Below are 21164 nucleotides of genomic sequence, written 5' to 3'. Positions count from 1 at the left end.
CTGTCTTTCTCTGCATTCATAGTTTATCTTATTTCATTTCATATCCTTACTTCTTTTTTCTACAAACAATAATTTCTAGACGAATTGAAACAAATTTCCAAAACTTTATGAGTATATATAGGATATTTTTAGTGGCAAAGGACGACTTAAATTGTAACGAAAAGAATTTGAACTTTTTTCCATTAGTCCCTACGATGAATATTTCATCCTATAGAACATCATATGAATTGATTACTTAATGAAGTTAAATTTTTGAAAACTCTATTAGGGACAATGTCCCACATCGGAAGTTGAGTAGGATCTTAAGTGGTATATATAAGATATGAGCCTCTCCACCTATTGCCAATTAGTTTTACGTTGGAAGCCCACAGTCTGATATGGTATCAGACCCCGATCCGCACATACTCAACCCGATCCACATCGGTCCGGCCCAATACTTGGCCCGCCGATCCATGCCCAAACATATCGAGATCAATGGCTAGAAGAACCATCATCTCGAGGGGGCGTATTAGGGATAATATCCCACATCGGAAGTTGAATAAGATCTTAAGTGGTATATATAAGATATGGGCCTCTTCACCTATTGCCAATTGGTTTTAGGTTGGAAACCCACACTCTAATATGGTATCAGAGCCTGATCCGCACATACTCAACCCGATCCACATCGGTCCGGCCCAATACTTGGCCCGCCGATCCATGCCCAAACATATCGAGATCAATGGCTAGAAGAACCATCATCTCGAGGGGGCGTATTAGGGACAATGTCCCACATCGAAAGTTGAGTAGGATCTTAAGTGATATATATAAGATATGAGCCTTTCCATCTATTGCCAATTGGTTTTATGTTGGAAGCCCACACTCTAATAAACTCAATACAAATACTAAAGTTGCAAACAACTATACTATATTTGCTTGAAGTTCTATTGTGATAGGATTTTGACTTACAAAAATCATATTCTATGTCTACACTATATATTGTGAAACCGGATAGCCATAATATTTACAAAAACTTAAACTAATTTCAGATATAAATAAATTTAAATTTCACTATGACCTAGTAATTATCACGAACAATTGGGAAGTTACCACAAAATGGTGGTCCTGTATTATGGAATTTAGCGAAACCACACACTTGCGGGTAAAAATAATGATGACAAAATGATATACATTGGAATGTAGAGAAAGTATATACAAATACTAATAAATAGAAAAGGGCATGGAATTGACGAGGATCGAGGGAAAGTGTGGTGTGGCAGAAATGTTATTAAGTGTGAAAACAACTGATGAATGAGCCTTTGCTTAATCACTTCCATGCACAAGTCCCTTTCCTCTTCCTCTCTCTCCCACTTCATCGAACTTTGCGTCCTTTAAAGAAAAGAAAAAACAAAACATTTTTCATCCAATTGAATTCAAACCGTAACCAGATTAGATTTAACTTCGTTTATTTTACATTATCTTCTTCTTCTTATTTTGCGGAGAAGACTTGTACAATGACCTCAATACGCTGAAGAGTTGGATTCACTGCGAGTGTATATGTGCATATAGAAACAAAATATCTAGCTATATGACCACTTTTAACTCTAAATATGGGTGTAATATGCCAAGGACTTTCTGGAGATCCACCACAACACACATTCAAGTTCAAGTTCTGCTGCTTTTAGGTCTATGAAAACAACACCAACCTTATTTTCATATTGTTCTCTCTTTATCTCATGCATAAGTATATTTTCATATTGTTCCCTCTTTATTTTCATGCTTTTAGTTGATATTTTTTTTGTTATTGTATTATCATTAGTGCGACGACACAAAGTCACAAACCATGTAACAAAATGCTTAACCAAAATAGAAAACCTTAACAATTCCAATATATTTTCTGTTATTGCATTATCAATTATCATCAAATTTTTTTCCACTGTTGCATTATCATCATTGCGACGACACAAGGTCACAAACCATGTAACAAAATGCATAACCAAAATAGAAAACCTTAACAATTCCAACTTTAACATGTGAATTAATATTATCTTAATTTTTGGATGTTCGACATTCAAATAAACTCCTAATTAAACCCTATAGATATGGTTAATCTTCTATACATGTGTCACGTACGACACTTATTAGCCAAATTGAAGTTTTGTTTTTTCCGCAAATATATAAGCGGTTTAAATAGTTGGTAAAAAAAAAAAAAAGTTAGCATGTTTGTCGTATGTACATGTTTGATGCTGCACAAATCTTGTCGTTATAAAACTTTGAAATCTTTATATCTATTATTCCTCACCGATCGGCTACTAATTCAATGGTACTTGATAATGATAATTAGTCCCAAAGTAGAGTTTTTATCTGATTATATAGAAACAAAGACTAGTTCCGGTTTGATATATAGAAGAAAGAAAAAGGATGGATAGGAATAATAAAGAAGATAAACCGGTTCAAAAGGTAGTAAATGAGAATGCAGGTATGCAGCTTATCTCTACAATGGCCTCTTCATCACATGTCGCCAATTTGTTTAGGTACAGTGTCTCTTCATATTTACATAAATAGATATCTCTCTCTCTCTCTCTCTCTAAACCACATCTTCCTCTCCACCGTTCTTTCTCTTCCTTCTCTCTCTGGACTTCAACTTCTGGAGAAGTACAAGACATTTATAAAGTACTGCTCATCACCCAACACTAAACACAATTGTCAAAAGGGTGTGGTGGAAGGAGAATCTACTTCTATCTGAACATCGATCAGTCATATCTTTTCAATCAAATCAAAGCCCTCCTCTCTCTCTTACTCCTTTTTTGTTTTAAATCAAGAAAAAGACTCCATGTCGAGCATGTCCATGTCGTCCTCCTCAGCTCCAGCTTTTCCACCGGACCACTTCTCATCTACGGACCAGCTCTGTTACGTCCATTGCAGCTTCTGCGACACTGTCCTTGCTGTAAATTTTGGATTATTCTTATATCTCATCTCAATATTTCAAATTTATAACTCTAGCTAGGGTTTCACATGAATTACTAGTTAATTAATGTGTGATATTAATTGGCAGGTGAGTGTTCCTCCGAGTAGTTTGTTCAAGACGGTGACGGTCAGATGCGGCCACTGTTCGAACCTTTTGTCGGTGACCGTGAGCATGAGAGCTCTTCTTCTTCCATCCGTTTCCAACCTTGGCCATTCCTTTTTACCTCCCCCTCCTCCTCCTCCTCCTCCAAATCTTTTGGTACATCGGTTTCATTCATCGAAACAAATTAGGGTTCTTTCATAAAAAAAACAGAGAGTAATAATTAGGGCTTTTCTTCTCGAGAAACGCAAAATTGTGAAACTCAATCCAAAAATGTTTAATTTTGTTAGCATCCCGGGATAGATCTAAGTAGTTTGGCAATGGCTAGTTAACTAGGGTTTCTTTCGAAAACATCATATCAAAGTAGTTTGGTTTGATTAGTGTTTTAAGTTTTTTTTGCCAATTAGTTTGCTGATTTCATTTATTAGGAGGAAATGCGAAGCGGAGGGCAGAATATAAACATGAACATGATGATGAGCCATCACGCTTCAGCTCACCACCCGAACGAGCATTTGGTTATGGCGACTCGCAACGGAAGATCAGTGGATCATCTACAAGAGATGCCTCGGCCACCACCAGCCAATAGACGTAACCTTCCATCTTCTACTCTTTATTTCAACATCTTCATATATATATATATAAGAAAACAAAAACCCTAATTCACAAAACCTTATCCATTCATTTCTTCAACCTTTTATATATACACTCCAAAGAATCTCGTTTGTTTATAATGAATTTATAAGTTTTGATTTCATTTTTGTTCCCTCGGTATGTGACTTCTCGCATGCACTTTTTTTTTGGTCAGAAAACAATTTCGACAACAAAAGGAAAATTAATAAGTGATGTGTTTATCCCCCGGAAATCTAGCTAAACCTATAGATGCCAACTGATATAGTTTTGGGGGTAGATCGTAAGAAAGATAATGATGAAGTGATGATGATAACGAGCAAAGTGAGAGGGAGAGGGAGAGAGAGAAAGGAGGAAGAGTCGAAGAGTGATTGTTTTTTTTTTTTTAATTGTTTTTTTTTGGTGAATTTTTAGATTTTTTGGGGAGGCACAATAAAAACCAATAATGTTTTTTTTAACAAAAGGGTTTGATTTGGAATTAAAATTGAATATGTTCTGTTTGTTTGTTTGTGGAAAAGCAGCCCCAGAGAAGCGACAAAGAGTACCATCTGCATACAACCGATTCATCAAGTAATAAGTTTATTCCTTTGCTTAAAATGGCATAATTAAATTTCCCTAATTAACCATTTTACTCATATAATTAAGGGTCGATAGATGTGACAGATTTGATTTCATTATATGATATAAAAATAAAAATGTTGACAGAGAGGAGATCCAACGTATAAAGGCAGGCAACCCTGATATCAGCCACAGAGAAGCCTTCAGTGCTGCTGCCAAAAACGTACCATTTCTTTTTTTAATATATAAAACTAATTTTCTATATTGCATTATATCCATAATCATACAATCTCATTTTAGTCTTTATGAATTGAACCTAGCTAGATTATTGTGGAGCTACATTGATACTCACATTGCTTTAAATTAAAAACATAAAACAAAATAGTTACCGTAATAATCCATAATTCATAAGCTTTATCCAGCATACATTAGCTAGGACTAGCCTTAGGATCTACGATCTAGGGTTTCAGTAAAGTTCCCTAGCAGATATTTTAGTCTGGCTTTGTATTCGTATATTTTTGACCAAGTTTTTATGTTATGTATAAGATAAATACACATTAATGTTAAAAGAGCTAAGTATATGATGTAATATGTATGAAACAGTGGGCTCATTTCCCTCACATACACTTTGGACTCATGGCTGACCATCCTCCCACGAAGAAGGCTAACGTGCGCCAACAGGTTACTTACTACTACTACACTATATTTATTTATTCAAATGTATATAATCAGGAGCATGCATGCATTGATCATCAAAACATAATCGAGATATTTTATTTTGGTGTAATGAAGGAAGGAGAGGATGGGATGATGGGAAGAGAAGGGTTTTACGGTTCAGCTGCCAACGTTGGGGTGGCCCATAACTAGCTACGAAGACTTTCCCAATCTTTTGTAATCTTCAAAATGTGGTTACTTTCAGCTCAAACTTAACTTTCTTATTACTATTTTATGATATTTGATAATCGATCAGGAGACCTTTTTTTTTTTTCTTAAAGAAATTTTCGGAACTACTAGAATTTTCTCTTGGAATTGAAAATATATTGTTTTCTCAGTTGCCGTGTTATATATTTAATATCAAAAGCATGCAGTAGCTAAGCTAGCTAGGCTTTACCATACGTTAATGATACTGTCTTTTTCTCTTTACAATTCCATATTCGAATTTGATTTGTATATAACATATTGGGAAGAATCATCAATATGTATTCAGCTCAAAAGAATTCAACAAAAAAAAATGCCTATTATCAATAAAAATTCACTGGGCTTTAGAAGGCCCACAATAGTATAATGGATCCTTTTTGTTGGGCTTATTTCAGTCAGGGAACAATAGCCTTGATTTTGTTGGGCTAACCGCTAACGCATTAAAAAAATCACGGTCAATCGGTGATCGTCAAATCTAGTTACGTGGCATTTAATATTTAAAACTACAAAATTTACCAGTCTTGGCTCAAAAAAATATTTATTCACTTTTCTTCTTCTCTGACCAAAATCAAAATTTGTTCGATTCTCATTCTTCTTCTCACAGTCGTAAACCCTAAAAAAAAAACAGAGAAATCAAATTTCAATCTCGAAGGATCTACAAAGAAGCATGACGACCGGAGATCTCGTTAATATCCATCCTACTGAGCTTAAATTCCCCTGTAAGTTTTTTTTTTCCGATTGATTTGATCCCTCTCGGATTCATTTCACCTTTTTTACGTTTTCGATTCTCCGAATTGAACCGTCGTTGTTTGTTTGGGTAACCTCTGTTATAATTTGTGTTGTTGTTGGTGGTGAGAAGTTGAGTTGAAGAAACAAAGTTCGTGTTCGATGCAATTGACCAACAAGACAACTACTCAATGTGTCGCTTTTAAGGTCTTTTACATTCTCTTCTTACAATTCTGTCTTATTAGTACACATTGAGAGAGTGTTGATGTTAATTGAGAGACACACAGGTTAAAACAACCAATCCTCGCAAATACTGTGTTCGTCCTAACACTGGTGTTGTCTTGCCCGGTGATTCCTGCAATGTTACAGGTTCTTAAAACCATTTCTTCTTTCATTCAAAAGCTTTGGTTTTTTTTAGTCAACAACACAAAAGATGATTGTTGTTTTGTTTCAGTGACGATGCAAGCCCAGAAAGAGGCACCACTTGATATGCAATGCAAAGACAAGTTCCTTGTTCAGACTGTTGTTGTCTCTGATGGTACTACTTCCAAAGAAGTCCTCGCTGAAATGGTTTGCACACTATATGCTTTTTTAAAGGAACTCTCTTGCTTTAGCTTCTTCTTCTTCTTATTATGAATTGGTTTCTTTGTTGCAGTTCAACAAGGAGGCTGGTAGAGTGATTGAGGATTTCAAACTGCGAGTTGTTTACATTCCTGCTAATCCTCCTTCACCTGTCCCTGAAGGTTCTGAAGAAGGCAACTCTCCTATGGCTTCCCTCAACGATATTGCCTCTCAATCTGCCTCACTCTTTGATGACGTGAGATGATGATTCATTTTGTTATCCAATGTTAAGAAACCGAGTGTAATATGCATCTTCTTATTTCAGGTGTCAAGAACGTTTGAAGAAACAAGTGAGAAATCTTCAGAGGTAACAACATCACAAATCTTTGTCTTTTACCATTCTCGACATCTTGATAGTTAAGTTTCACCACCAACATCCTCTCTCATTCGCTCAGGCATGGTCTATGATTTCCAAATTGACGGAGGAGAAGACTTCTGCTACTCAACAAAGTCAGAAGCTCCGTCTCGAACTGGTACGCGTTGACCCCAGTGCACTAAGTGATCTACTTGTTATTTGTGTAATCTTCATAAACGAATACATGTATATATTGTGTATTCAGGAAATGCTGAGGAAAGAAACAAGCAAGAAGCAGTCGGGTGGTCATTCCTTGCTCTTGATGCTGCTGGTGGGTCTGCTCGGTTGCGTGATTGGCTACTTATTGAACCGGATATAAACGCCATGGGGTTAGCTTCATCATCCTTTTAATCATCAAATCTTGCAAAGTTCTTAAGATTTTTGACCAGATTTTCGTAAAATGGAGGTGGTTTTTTTTTAAAAGTTTCATATTTAAGCTGTAAAATCAGTAGCTGTAGCACAGGAACAGGTGTGATTTTGTGGCAGGTTTCTTGTTATTGATTTAAACACACTTTCGAGTCTGTAGTAAGATCTCAAGAGTCGTTCTTATGATTGGAATTAAATCAGATTGATTAAGAAAACAAACGCATCATACAAAGTAGAAAGAAAACAGTTACATGTTTTAGTCTTGGAAGTCTTCTTTGGGCTTGGTCTTTGTCTTTCGATATCTTTCTTCCATCTGCATGCCCATGGAATAAGCTGCTTGAGCCACCTTTTCTATGTTTGGAACGTTGTAGCTCTGCGCTATATATATCCCCCAGATGGTTCCGCAGACGAATGAGAAGTAGCTTCTTATAAACCCCATTTTCAACACCAGATTAGATTAGCCTAAGCCACTGGGTGGGTTTCTCTAATATATAGAGCCACGTCTATGTTTATCTTTTACTTCTTCTCCAAGGGGTTTGTTTACAAGTTCATTTATTTCCTCAAGGGAAAAGTTAAACTTTTTCTCCAAGGGTCAACTCCTTAAATCTCGCCATCTATAAAAGTCTATCAGATATTATATGAATGTGTCGTTTTCGAACAGCAACAACTGTATTTTTGAGTGATCGGAAAAGATTTTCCAAAGTATAGAAGAAGACAAATACGTTTTACAGAACTAGGGATAACACAAACAATTATGTCCACAAAGCCCCAATGATAAAGGCACCAACAAAGAAAGAACGCAAATTGTTAAGGCCTCTCTTCTTCCTCATAGGTATCACATAGCACTAGTTTCAAGATAAACCTAATGGGTATCTCGAAAGCTTTGCGATCTCTTCTCATCTTGCTGCTCCTTAACATAACATTCTTCTTCGGCCATGTTACACCAGGAGCCACCGTCAAGCCATGCCCTCCCCCTCCCGCAAAACAAGCCACCACGAAATGTCCAAGAGACACACTCAAATTTGGAGTGTGTGGGAGCTGGTTAGGTCTGGTTAGTGAGGTCATCGGTACACCACCGAGCCAGGAGTGTTGCTCGCTCATCAAAGGTTTGGCTGACTTTGAAGCTGCCGTTTGTCTGTGCACTGCACTTAAAACCAGCATTCTCGGAGTTGCTCCTGTCAAAATTCCCGTTGCTCTCACTCTGCTTCTCAACTCTTGCGGCAAAAATGTTCCTCAGGGATTCGTCTGCTGATATTATTATGTGTGCTCTGTCTCCCTTAATCAAAGAAAGAACGTTCCGAGACTCAGAGATAGTGCCTTGTATTATTGTATTCGTTTATGCAATATTTTCAGAAAAAAGAGTTATGTTTTGGTTCATTTGAATAATACAGTCCTAAATCTTTGTCTTAAAATCACGTAACCAAATAATTGATGAATGATAACCAGATCTATCGAATCCATGATTCAGAGAACTTGTAACAAGTGAAGAAGAACTTAGGAAATGAGCTAAATTCTCCCAATGAGCCCCTGCTATTTCCATCTAATTGATTTTATTGGGTTTTCTTTGACTGAAAATGTGGTTATTGAACTGCACGATGCACAGTGCATTGTTTGGGCCGAGTTATAATCACTAAGAGACTTCTGTATTTTAGAGTGTCATTCGATCATCATAATGTGTTTTTTTTTTTTACCTTTTGGTAAAAAGTAAAATTATATATCATTTTTGATTTGTGACAGAACTACCGAAAAAACTAGAAACAGATTAAAACAATCTACAGAAATATAAAAACAACATTACAACTCAAGATGCAAAGGATTACTACTAAGTGGTCAAAGCCAAGTTGCGAGGAGAAACACCGATTCCAAACTCGTGAAACTCGGAAATTTGCGTGATTGCCACATAACCGAAGAACTGGAATTCTCATCCTAGTTGCCACGAGCAAAACTATCATAATAATGTGTTGTCAATGATCAAATGAGAGTTAGATTATGTTTAAAGAAATGTATATGATTTAAGAAATAAGAAAATTCCTTTACCAACTTTATATTGTGGTAATTGTTAATTACTTCCCGCCGATCTTGGTTGGTTTTTTTAATCATAATTATTATTACTTTGGCTCTAATGAGATGAAGAAATCTTCTCTGTTTTTCTTTATCCTTATCAGTCCCATGTGATCTCCTAATAATAATTGATCAATTTTTGTCTAATCTAACTAATCATTATCCTAAAATCTAATACAAAATGAACGACGCAATCATTTATATATGGTTACATGCATACAAACTCTAACACGTCATCCTTCAATATAAATTATTGTTTGACAAGATTAATATATTTAGCTGACTTTTTTGTTTCTTCCTCTAATTATGGCAAAGCACGATTCTGTTCATCATACAAACCCCGATTTAGGAGAACAAATTAGCTGAAATCTTCTTCATTTTATAAAGGTTGTATAATAATGTAAATTTTCTCCTAACTATCCGATTGAGTAGGGTTGGGTGTGTTGCTTGTGATGAAGGGTGCCTTGAGACGAGAGAAAAGAACATGTTTTCACCACTTTACTTACTTCACCCTCACGAAGTTAACACACACATATATATTATTCCAACATACCTAATATTATATTAATATATCATGAAACTTGAAAATGTGTTGGTGTATTTGTATGTCATCCATTTTTTTTTTTTCTAATTTAATGTTAAAATTTATTAAAAAAACGTATTTACAAATCAGTACAAACATTTTAAAACAGTCGAAAAAGAAATATTATCTTCTCTATTGGCTTGCAAACCTAGCTTGGATGCCACTCGCATACTTCAATGCTCCTCCACTTTTGATCGTGCAAACCAAGCTTGTACGTGATCATTTTACAGGATTGCTGGTTTATCGATAAACCTAAGGTTAGGTCCGGCTCAATAAAATATTGGTCCGGTGTTCAACAATTTTAAAAACAAAAAATGGTGTATATAATATCATTCACAAAATTTGGACATTTTCTAAGAAGTTTTTTATAAAAAATTAGGCCTTAAATACTAAAAAAATGCCAAATTTAAAATGAATCATGTTCTAATGCTCCAATTGCACATCTTTATAACCGGTCTGCCTAAGACCATCTCCAATGGTACTTCATTTTTCACTTTTTCCTTCATTTTGAAGTGAAAAATGAATAAATCTTCTCCAATAGTGCTTCATTTTTATCTTCAAAATGAAGATTTGAATAATGTATCTTCATATTTGAAGGTATACTATTTACATCTTCAAAATTTGAAGATGAACTTTTCTATTTATAAAATGATCCTTAAAATTCTAACAAAATTTTATTTTGCACCAAACAAATTATTTATTTTTATTTTAATCCAATCAAACTAAAATGCAAAAACAAATTATTTATTTTTATCTTCCTTTTCTTTATATCATTTGTGGGAGAATTATATGTCTACAATTGTATCATAAATATATCTTTTTAATTAATGTTATGTAATGTGATTTTCTTTATAATAATGTACTTTACATAACATTAATTAAAAAGATATATTTATGATACAATTGTAAAAGAAGTGGGTTAAAGTTATAAAAGAAATGGATTAATTAATGTATAATTGTATTTGCTTATTATTATAAAAGAAATTGGTTAAAATTCATAAGGTTACAAAGTAAAGGGTATTATTCATAATTAATAATAAAATAGAGATAGAATATATTTAAGAATATTTCTTTTGAAGTAGAAAATGAAGGAAACGATTTGAAAGTCTTGCTTCATTTTTGTCTTCAAATTTGAAGAAACGCTAATTTTGAAGAAAAATTTGAAGCTAACCACTGGAGATGCCCTAAGGTTCAGTTTTTTTTTCTCTTTCTCATTTATATATAATAAATTGTAATTAAAAAGTCAATAAAAATATATATTAATACATTCTCTCGATCATTTCTAGATTTATAATAATTTTATATAAGAAAGAAAATGTGAGAAGTAGTTGTTAGCAAATCATATGGGAATATATAAAACTAATTAAATCTTAAAAATGAACATTTTAACTTTTTGTTGTTATATAAAGTAAGTTGACTATCAATTTATCATCAAATCTTATAGTATTTAAATAACAAGTATAACAATATGGGACTAAAATTACTATACAATAAACTGAACTCTGTGTTTTTTTATGGTCATAATTCGCATATAAAAGATAAATTTAGAATCTGATATTTCTAATACAAATGAAATGGTTTGCATAGAAATGTAAATTTCATTTACATGATAACGAAACAGTCGCCATTCATTGCAAAATTGGTCCGATTTTAATTTGTCTTCATCAATTACCCACCTCTCTTTCTTGTTGTTTTTTTCTGATTTCTTTATTCATTTAAATATGATAGGGTTTTCCATTGGTAGATATATTCACATATATATGATGATTGGTGACTTCCATTGTCTGCTCAATAAAGTACTACCACTTGTTCTTTCTCAATCTCTCGTGCATTTAACTTGTCATAGAAGAAACATCATTCACAGATCTTCAATAACTTTTTTCTTAAAAAGAAAAGATGTACCAAAGAAAGTATGTTTTTATAGACACGTAGATATATAACTCCTCCTTTGTTATAAGTAGTATATGAATGTTTCATAAATCTTCGGGCTAATGACGATCATTAGAAAAGATGTAAGAGTGGGGTTAGAATAGAAGACATAGTTAAGTTTAAAGCAAAGATTAACAACATGTTGTGTAAGAGAAGCCGATTGATTGTTTAATCAGCTAAATAGACAAGTTTTATATGTTTTCTTTATGTTAGGGTGAGTGATATGATATCTATCTATATTAGGCTTCTATGTGTTTTGGTAAGTAAAGATTTTGCTTCATGACTTTTCTTGTGGTCGGATTAACATACTCTCAGGAGAATAATTGTGATCTGTTTTGTTGTTGCAGACTCATGGTCTTGCTGAGTACATAGCTCAAGTGAGAAACTTTTCCCTGAAAACTTCCCCATTTTGTTTGTTTAATATTAACAAATTGATTGTACGTTTTCAATGTCTCTAGTCCTCTCTTGATTGATTGTACATTTTCAATGTTTTGTACCAAGTAAAAGCAAACATGTATTGTAAACAAAACCATATATGTATTGTTTTACAAAATTTATTTTTTTCTCAAGAGAATCCCACCATTGGAGGAGACAAAACTTAATTCAAGTTCTTAAGTTTGATAAAAGCAACATTAAAACTTAAAAATGGTGAGAGCCTCTCATGTGGTTCTCACCATTGGAGATGGTCTAATACTTTAAACTTTCAAGTTTTCAACTCCCAACGACTAGCACCACTACCCAAGACCCTAAGAAGAGTCTGATACATGATAAGATGTATCGAATTTGAATACAAACTGGCATGAATTTGAAGCCCTGACCACACCATCTAATTCGTTGTGCACCTTACGTCTCTCTTTCAACTTGTCGAGCTCTTCCGAGTTAACAGGATTTGTCGAGAAAGTTGCCTTGTTCAATCGTCTTGCGTTCTTTAGAATGTATGTAGCTATTTCTTTCTCTTCTTCTCTTCCCCAATCGAATCTTCTCCACACAAATGTCTCTAAATGCGACAACAAACATTCAGGGACATACTTTGGCTCATTCCATTTGCCGCCCGGCAAACCATTTTTATGAAATTTCACACAATTCTGAGATCAAAGAGACAATAACCATTCAATGTATATCATAAACGAGAGATCATACAAAAATACATAGCTGACTAATAATAAAATGTCTTACATCAGTGAGCTTGAGAACTTGTAGTTTAGGAGAATGTTCGAGCATGAGCGTAAGTAGATCCCACCAATCTATTTCACGTGTATACATCTCTAGAGATACCAGCTGATAGAAGATACTTCCAGTAGGATATGTAATCTATTCATGAGACCAAATATTATTAGCGTATAAAGACAACGAACAAAGAAGTCAATTGACGATTGAAAAATTACCTTCCAAGGTGATAAATTCAACAACAACCGTTTGACTGAAGTGAGATATCCAAGAAAGTTGTCATTGGTTATAGATGTACCATCAAAAATATTTGCCTCCATTAGCTCCGGCGCATTCAGACAAAACCCGGGACATCTTAAGTCTTCAATCAGTAAGTATTTCAAAGAAGGAGCATTTATCACATATCCCCAAAACTCTTGTCCATCATGGTCGTCATTAATCGTTAATCTCTTCAAAGAAGGGACCTCATCAATAGTGAAAACCTCAATATCAGAATCTTCACCTCGAATCACAAGCAATTCTTCAAGAATAGGGCAGCCTGATAAAAGGTTACGGATAGATGATTCGTCTTTGTAGCTCACAAGCTCAAGATGGAGAGTCCTAAGAGACTTCATTACTACCGGAGAAGAGATATCAACAAGAATCAAAAGTACGAGTCTCAAAGTCTCAAGTGTGTTGCAAGTACACAAGCTACTCGGAAATTTGAAAGCCGTCCCCGTCCCGGTATCAGCAGCAACGAGCACCAATTCACGCAGATGTCTAGAAAACGCAATTCCAACCCAAAGTCCAATATCTACAGGATCAACTTTTTCTGATTCAAACTCAAGACGAAAGCTCTCTAGAACCGGGGCTTTATGTGAAAGGAAAGATTTGCAAACTATCTCTGAAAATGTATACTGTTCTTTGTCGTCGTAATCCTCAGAATCGAACTCGAGATTTGGCACCAACTTCCAAAGAGGCCTCCATTGTTTAGAAAAAACACTCGTGGCTACGACAATCTTTGTTGGAAGAAAAGACAGTATCTTTATAAGCAAAGCATCAGGCAACTCACTGATCCTGTCTTTACCCATAACAACTCTAATTCGCAAACTTTCACTAGCAAAACCAAAAGAAGACAAGAGTTAAAATTAGGGTTTCGAGTTTTTTTTTGTTTTGCTTGTAGAAAGAAGCTACAAAGTTTGTAATACAACAGATTCATCCTTGGCAAAAAAGATAAAAACAAGGAAGCTAAGAATCTACGAGAAGAAATATATGAGTAGAAAAGTTGTCTAGTCATACTTCAGCCATAATCGCATGAGGGAATTGAAAACCTTTCGTTTCCTCTTTGCAAGAATGGAATCACGGATCTGTCTATCAAGAGACTTGAAAAGGAGACAAAGAAACACAAACACAAACGAAACAGAGAATGCGCCGGAGTCCAGACCCATTAAACGGAGACAAAAAAACACAAACGAAACAAAGAAACTTACCCTTGTTCCATTGTCGGTGAAATCCTTCAGGCTTATGTTTTTCCAGTGCTAAAATCGCATTTCAACAAAACTGAATCCCTAATGACTATTCGCATTTCAACGAGTAGAAGAATGTGATAAGACTAGGGCTTCTCATTCAATATCTCGGTTTTGTTTAAATTCGAACCGAATCCGATCGGTTTACTTATTAATACCAAAATGTTAACCATCTCTAAGAAGTAAACCCCTAAATGACCTAATCCGATGAATGACCTAATCCGATGATCGACCTAGTTCCCGATGTACTTGAAGATTCTCTGTTGCCTTTTACTCACAATATTATGCATAACCCTATTACAAAGATGATCAGTGTTTACATACAACTATAAACTTTTTCATTCTCATTTAGTCTCATTGTATCACCATTCATGAATTCATCATAGAGATTAGAGATAGATAAAATATAGAGAAATTTTCAATATCATGTAAAACCATCCCCGATAACCAAAACCGATGTAAATCGTTATTTGGAAAAACATTTTTACAACCCCGACGTAAACAAGACTCACTGTGAATTTATAAGACTTGCTATGGTCGTGAGTCAGAGGATCCACTGGTGATATATAATTAATCTCCATAGAAACTAGTAAGTCTTATAGATTATTCTACAAACATAGAGAATCCGTCGGTCTTGTTTATTATTTGCTAAGTTTATTCTCTGCTTTATGAAATTATTTTCTCATTCTTTTCTTTACTCCAATGAACCATTGTACTTTTCAGCTTTCTTGACTTTTTTTTTTTTTTTTTTGGCTATTGATGGTTCAGTGGATTAAAGAAAACAATTTTAAGTACAATGTTGCCAAGAAGAATCAAAGAGAAAACACTTGGTTTAAGTAAGAGTATAACAATAACAGACAATTAAAGAAGAATCATATGCATATAGGAGACAAATCATTATTCTCATCATCGTAGATAACATGGACAGGTTTATCGACAAAGTCGTTGTCTTGAACGTAACAATCTCGATCATAAGTAGGCTTCTCCACGAAATTGTTGACATGAACGTGACAATTCCTCGTGAAATCATCCCCAAATCCGGCTCTTTGTTTCACATTCTTCAAACGATTAGACACCGAACTCGTGTAATGAGGAGGTAAAAAAGTTTTGCATAGCTTCTCCTTAAGTTTATCCCATGATTTAATAGGATTCTTGCCAGCTCGCTTGCGTGTTTTCTGCTTTTGTTGCCACCATGATGCGGCTTGCCCTCAAAATTTCTTAATCACAAGCGAAACAAATAGATCATCCGAAACGTTTTGAAACTCCAAAATTTCTTCAATCTTCACAAGCCAATCTAGTAACGAATCACTAGAGATTCCACCATGGAGCTTGGGAATATCAAACTTAAAATTGGTCGCTCATCTCATGTCTTTCACAGACATCGCTGCAAGGGAATCAAACCACTAGGAACGACGTGGCTCTGATACCAACTGATAGAAAGCGGAAGCTAAATAACAGACAAAAACGCAAGATTTTCAGGAAAATTCAGATTCACGAACGGATCTTTTTTAGAACGTCAAAACTTGACAAAGAGGCAATAGGATAGGGTCGAGATCGGTAGCGATATCGACGAGGTTTAAAAAGTCATCCTTGCAAGGTTTGAACACAAGCTTTTAAGGTTGAGAGTCCTCCTCTCTAGGCTTTATACAAAGCTCTCTTAAAACTCTTTATTCAATAATCAATAGCTAATTCATTCTACAACGTAAGGTAAGAATCATAAACAAAACCTTAATTCTTAAAAGAAGTTAAAAGCCCAATAGGTAAAGCCTATCTCTTTAATAAAATCCATAAACTACTAAATCATGAATGAGAAACAATAAAGAGGTTTGGTCACGACGAGGCCCATCGAAGGCGTGAACAAAGCAAAGATGCGTTGCATCACCCATGGAGGGACTTTCTCCGTTAGAAATGCTCTAAGAGACTTCTGTATTTTGGAGTGTCATTCGATCATAGTAATTTTTTTTTTTTTTTTTGTTGTTGTTGTCGAATCATAGTAATGTGTTGTCAATGATCAAATGAGAGTTAGATTATGTTTAAGGAAATGTATATGATTAAAGAAATAAGGAAATTCCTTTACCAACTTTATATTGTGGTAATTGTTAATTACTTCCCGCCGATCTTGGTTTTTTTTTTTTAATCATAATTATTATTACTTTGGCTCTAATGAGATGAAGAAATCTTCTCTATTTTTCTTTATCCTTATCAGTCCCATGTGATCTCCTAATAATAATTGATCAATTTTTGTCTAATCTAACTAATCATCATCCTAAAATCTAATACAAAATGAACGACGCAATCATTTATATATGGTTACATGCATACAAACTCTAACACGTTATCCTTCAATATAAATTATTGTTTGACAAGATTAATATATTTAGCTGACTTGTTTCTTCCTCTAATTATGGCAAAGCACGATTCTGTTCATCATACGAACTATCCGATTGAGTGGGGTTGGGTGTGTTGCTTGTGATGAAGGGTGCCTTGAGACGAGAGAAAAGAACATGTTTTCACCACGTAACTTACTTCACCCTCACGAAGTTAACACACACATATATTTAGTATTCCAATATACCAAATATTATATTAATATATCATGAAACTTGAAAATGTGTTGGTGTATTATGTATGTCAATAAGAAATAATATTAATACAGTTTCGCGATCATTTCAAGATTTATAATAATTTTGTATAAGAAAGAAAAGTGTGAGAAGTAGTTGTTAGCAAATCACATGGGAACATATAAACTAATTAAATCTTAAAAATGAACATTTTAACTTTTTGTTGTTATATAAAGTAAGTTAACTATCAATAATCATCAAATATTTATGGTACTTAACAAGTATTATAATATGGGACTAAAAATTACTATACAAGAAACTGAACTCTGTGTTTTTTTGTGCGGTCATAATTCGCATATAAAAGATAGATTCAGAATCTGATATTGTTTATACTTTTTTTTTTTTCTTTGATATTGTTTATACTAATGAATTGGTTTGCATAGAAAAGTAAATGCTTTTTCATTATCATGAATACATGATAATGAAACTGTCGCCATTCATTGCAAAATTGGTCCGATTTTAATCTGTCTTCATCAATTACCCACCTCTCTTTCTTGTTGTTTTTTCTGATTGCTTTATTCATTTATTTATTATAGGGTTTTCCATTGGTAGATATATTTATATATGTATATATATGGTGATTGGTGACTTCCATTGTCTGCTCAATAAAGGACTACCACTCGTTCTTTCTCAATCTCTCGTGCATTTAACTTGTCACAGAAGAAACATCATTCACAGATCTTCAATCACTTTTTTCCTTCAAACGAAAAGATGTACCAAAGAAAGTATGTTTTTATATACACGTAAATATATATATAACTCCTTCTTTGTTATAAGTAGTACATGAATGTTTCAGATAATGACGATCATTCGTATCTCGTTAAGTTAAAACAAGAAAAACAAAACAGATATTTTTGATGTAACTCCAATATATACATAGTTTTTGTTTCCACTTTGTTTAGATTTATAAATTTAGATTATGTCCGTAGCAAAAAAAAAAAAAAAAAGGAAACACAAATTAATATAAGCACTGCAATATGTGGTTTAGCTCGTACAATGGATTGGGTGATTTGAGTGGTTAATTTGATAAAGATGATCCAAAAGCTTGTCCAAACCCTAAAACAAACTATTGGGGACAAAGATCACACAAAAGGAAATAACGACAGCACCTTTGAGATAAAACAAAACAAAACAATATCCCAAATATAGTTTGCAAGCCACAAAGTTTTAATCATGAAAATAAATTATAAGAAAACAAAAACATTCCCAATATATTATGACATCCTTTTTTTTTTTTGGGCAAGTATTATGACATCTAAATATACAGTACAACATCAAAAATATGGGGAAAATGTTTTTTTTTTTTAATAGTTTCTAGTAATTCAAGAAGACAAATACAATATTTAAAAATATATCATAACATTTAGTATTTTTGTTTACCATCATGTTCATGTCACTGAAAGGAGTTTGCAAGCCACGCGCGTGATGTAAGAGTGGGGTTGTAATAGAAGACATAGTTAAGATTAGAAAGCAAAGATTAACAAAATGTTGTGTAAGAGAAGCTGATGAATTGTTTAATCAGCTAAGTTAATGACAAAGGCAAAATGATAGGAAACGGAAATAAGAGAGAAAAAGAAAGGAGGAAGCCCACTTTGCCACTTTAATATCTTGCACGCATCCAATATACCTCACCACACCACATCACAACAACGAAGAAGAAGAAGAAGAAGAAGAGCTTCAAGAAGACAAATACACTATTTTTTATCGTCTGCAATGCCCTTACCCTTTGAAGAGTTTCAAGGGAAGGGGATTTCTTGTTTCTCTTCTTTCTCGTCTTCCTTCCCCCAACCACCGTCGTCTCCGCTTTTGAGCCACCGCAAAGCAAGAGGCGGCGAAGAAGAAGAGGAAGAAGTTCCCGCGGCGGAGCCTACCTCTGTTCTGGACTCCCTCATAAGCCCAACCTCTTCCTCCACGGTGTCTTCCTCTCACGGCGGAAACAGCGCCGTCGGAGGCGGCGGCGACGCCACCACCGATGAGCAATGCGGAGCCATTGGGTTGGGTGATTGGGAGGAGCAAGTTCCTCATGACCACGAACAGAGCATTCTCGGACTCATCATGGGAGATTCCACAGATCCCTCTCTTGAACTCAACAGCATTCTCCAAACATCTCCCACCTTCCACGACTCTGACTACTCATCACCCGGTTTCGGAGTCGTCGACACCGGCTTCGGTTTAGACCACCACTCTGTTCCGCCGTCACATGTTTCCGGTCTTCTGATCAACCAAAGTCAAACCCACTACACACAGAATCCTGCGGCTATCTTCTACGGCCACCACCACCATACACCTCCGCCGGCAAAGCGGCTCAACCCTGGTCCCGTGGGGATAACAGAGCAGCTGGTTAAGGCAGCAGAGGTCATAGAGAGCGACACGTGTCTAGCTCAGGGGATATTGGCGCGGCTCAATCAACAGCTCTCTTCTCCCGTCGGGAAGCCATTAGAAAGAGCAGCTTTTTACTTCAAAGAAGCTCTCAATAATCTCCTTCACAACGTCTCCCAAACCCTAAACCCTTATTCCCTCATCTTCAAGATCGCTGCTTACAAATCCTTCTCAGAGATCTCTCCCGTTCTTCAGTTCGCCAACTTTACCTCCAACCAAGCCCTCTTAGAGTCCTTCCATGGCTTCCACCGTCTCCACATCATCGACTTCGATATCGGCTACGGTGGCCAATGGGCTTCCCTCATGCAAGAGCTTGTTCTCCGCGACAACGCCGCTCCTCTCTCCCTCAAGATCACCGTTTTCGCTTCTCCGGCGAACCACGACCAGCTCGAACTTGGCTTCACTCAAGACAACCTCAAGCACTTCGCCTCTGAGATCAACATCTCCCTTGACATCCAAGTTTTGAGCTTAGACCTCCTCGGCTCCATCTCGTGGCCTAACTCGTCGGAGAAAGAAGCTGTCGCCGTTAACATCTCCGCCGCGTCCTTCTCGCACCTCCCTTTGGTCCTCCGTTTCGTGAAGCATCTATCTCCGACGATCATCGTCTGCTCCGACAGAGGATGCGAGAGGACGGATCTGCCCTTCTCTCAACAGCTCGCCCACTCGCTGCACTCACACACCGCTCTCTTCGAATCCCTCGACGCCGTCAACGCCAACCTCGACGCAATGCAGAAGATCGAGAGGTTTCTTATACAGCCGGAGATAGAGAAGCTGGTGTTGGATCGTAGCCGTCCGATAGAAAGGCCGATGATGACGTGGCAAGCGATGTTTCTACAGATGGGTTTCTCACCGGTGACGCACAGTAACTTCACGGAGTCTCAAGCCGAGTGTTTAGTCCAACGGACGCCAGTGAGAGGCTTTCACGTCGAGAAGAAACATAACTCACTTCTCCTATGTTGGCAAAGGACAGAACTCGTCGGAGTTTCAGCATGGAGATGTCGCTCCTCCTGATTTCCACCGGAGTTTCAATTATTAAAAAAATATTTTCCTTAATTCAATTTATCTTAAATGACAAATTTTTAGTTTCTGATTTTATTTTGCTCAGTGCGATGGATTTTTAAATTTAAGTTTCACACAAATATATAAATTTTTGTGAGAAGTTAATTAATTGTCTGATTATCAAACACTTATTGTATAACACATTCAATATATATTAATTGTGGGGATTATTTTTGATCGACTAAATAACGTGATAGAATAATGCTTGGATTAGCTCAATACTATATTTTTCTAATTAAAAATGAATGGGGTGTTGATTTTGATGCGAGGCAGAAAGCTACTGCTCATTATTGTGATTATATGATTATATAATGGTTAGAGTTTGTTGTGGTTTGTGTCTTTGCGAGGGGTCTATTTTTAATTTATAAACATATGTCTCCATGATGTCACATGGGTCTTGTATTATTTTATTTATTTGGACCACAATACATTTTTGTGTGCGCCGTTTCTAACCTTTTTTTTTCTCCGACGAAACAAAGGTTTGCTTTTTCTCCTTTAAATGGTCCATACGCATTACATATATAATGCGCCCATTTGCTTTACGCATTAACTGCATTTCTCTATAGAAATATTTCAGAAACAAACCAAGTGTATACAATACATCAACATGTTTTTTTTGGGGTTTTAATGTGAAGATTTCATTTCA

The 21164-nt window shown here is 35.5% G+C and overlaps 7 protein-coding genes and 1 long non-coding RNA gene across 11 annotated transcripts; 4 read left to right on the top strand and 4 right to left on the bottom strand.

The window, feature by feature from the left end:
- Positions 1 to 1209: 1209 nt before the first annotated feature.
- AT4G03525 lies at positions 1210 to 1488 on the bottom strand. The gene has a single exon (NR_141735.1). It is a non-coding gene; the product is annotated as an other RNA (long non-coding RNA).
- An 834-nt stretch (positions 1489 to 2322) lies between these two features.
- On the top strand, positions 2323 to 5354 carry YAB3 (Plant-specific transcription factor YABBY family protein). Of its 2 annotated transcripts, NM_116235.3 has the most exons (7): positions 2323 to 2923; positions 3032 to 3202; positions 3472 to 3631; positions 4192 to 4240; positions 4376 to 4451; positions 4832 to 4909; positions 5021 to 5354. In NM_116235.3, the coding sequence occupies exons 1-7, from the start codon at positions 2810 to 2812 to the stop codon at positions 5093 to 5095; spliced, it is 723 nt and encodes a 240-aa protein (NP_567154.1). In that variant the 5' UTR covers positions 2323 to 2809; the 3' UTR covers positions 5096 to 5354. The 2 variants fall into 2 exon arrangements, with proteins under 2 accessions (NP_567154.1, NP_001078337.1); NM_001084868.2 differs by having other exon boundaries at positions 2515 to 3202; positions 5021 to 5351.
- A 327-nt stretch (positions 5355 to 5681) lies between these two features.
- On the top strand, positions 5682 to 7916 carry AT4G00170 (Plant VAMP (vesicle-associated membrane protein) family protein). Of its 2 annotated transcripts, NM_116234.4 has the most exons (8): positions 5682 to 5865; positions 6006 to 6079; positions 6160 to 6241; positions 6327 to 6442; positions 6528 to 6689; positions 6759 to 6800; positions 6889 to 6966; positions 7054 to 7916. In NM_116234.4, the coding sequence occupies exons 1-8, from the start codon at positions 5814 to 5816 to the stop codon at positions 7165 to 7167; spliced, it is 720 nt and encodes a 239-aa protein (NP_567153.1). In that variant the 5' UTR covers positions 5682 to 5813; the 3' UTR covers positions 7168 to 7916. The 2 variants fall into 2 exon arrangements, with proteins under 2 accessions (NP_567153.1, NP_001329892.1); NM_001340234.1 differs by having other exon boundaries at positions 5682 to 6079.
- Positions 7917 to 7941: 25 nt separating this feature from the next.
- Positions 7942 to 8669, top strand: AT4G00165 (Bifunctional inhibitor/lipid-transfer protein/seed storage 2S albumin superfamily protein). 2 transcript variants are annotated; one of them, NM_001084867.1, is made up of 2 exons: positions 8015 to 8508; positions 8529 to 8626. In NM_001084867.1, exon 1 carries the CDS (start codon positions 8080 to 8082, stop codon positions 8464 to 8466), a length of 387 nt encoding a protein of 128 aa, NP_001078336.1. In that variant the 5' UTR covers positions 8015 to 8079; the 3' UTR covers positions 8467 to 8508; positions 8529 to 8626. The 2 variants fall into 2 exon arrangements, with proteins under 2 accessions (NP_680546.1, NP_001078336.1); NM_148180.3 differs by having other exon boundaries at positions 7942 to 8669.
- AT4G00163 (uncharacterized protein) lies at positions 8022 to 8754 on the bottom strand (the record flags this gene model as incomplete). The annotated part of the gene is given in 3 exon segments (NM_001340233.1): positions 8022 to 8356; positions 8370 to 8490; positions 8695 to 8754. The coding sequence occupies 3 exon segments, from the start codon at positions 8752 to 8754 to the stop codon at positions 8022 to 8024; spliced, it is 516 nt and encodes a 171-aa protein (NP_001328900.1).
- Positions 8755 to 12419: 3665 nt separating this feature from the next.
- On the bottom strand, positions 12420 to 14489 carry AT4G00160 (F-box/RNI-like/FBD-like domains-containing protein). Its single transcript, NM_116233.2, has 4 exons — positions 14424 to 14489; positions 13173 to 14049; positions 12964 to 13098; positions 12420 to 12872 (listed from the first exon to the last, which is right to left on the bottom strand). Exons 1-4 carry the CDS (start codon positions 14432 to 14434, stop codon positions 12534 to 12536), a joined length of 1362 nt encoding a protein of 453 aa, NP_567152.1. The 5' UTR covers positions 14435 to 14489; the 3' UTR covers positions 12420 to 12533.
- Positions 14490 to 15331: 842 nt separating this feature from the next.
- On the bottom strand, positions 15332 to 15664 carry AT4G00155 (retrotransposon Gag; the record flags this gene model as incomplete). Its single annotated transcript, NM_001340232.1, has 1 exon — positions 15332 to 15664. A coding segment is annotated over one exon (333 nt), but the record flags the coding sequence as incomplete, so codon positions are not given.
- A 2739-nt stretch (positions 15665 to 18403) lies between these two features.
- Positions 18404 to 20759, top strand: HAM3 (GRAS family transcription factor). The gene has a single exon (NM_116232.5). It carries the CDS (start codon positions 18794 to 18796, stop codon positions 20468 to 20470), a length of 1677 nt encoding a protein of 558 aa, NP_191926.1. The 5' UTR covers positions 18404 to 18793; the 3' UTR covers positions 20471 to 20759.
- Positions 20760 to 21164: the final 405 nt, after the last annotated feature.

The sequence above is a fragment of the Arabidopsis thaliana genome, chromosome 4, assembly GCF_000001735.4.
Source record: "Arabidopsis thaliana chromosome 4, partial sequence".
NCBI classification, from domain to species: domain Eukaryota; kingdom Viridiplantae; phylum Streptophyta; class Magnoliopsida; order Brassicales; family Brassicaceae; genus Arabidopsis; species Arabidopsis thaliana.
This window is presented reverse-complemented; position numbering and strand designations above follow the sequence as displayed.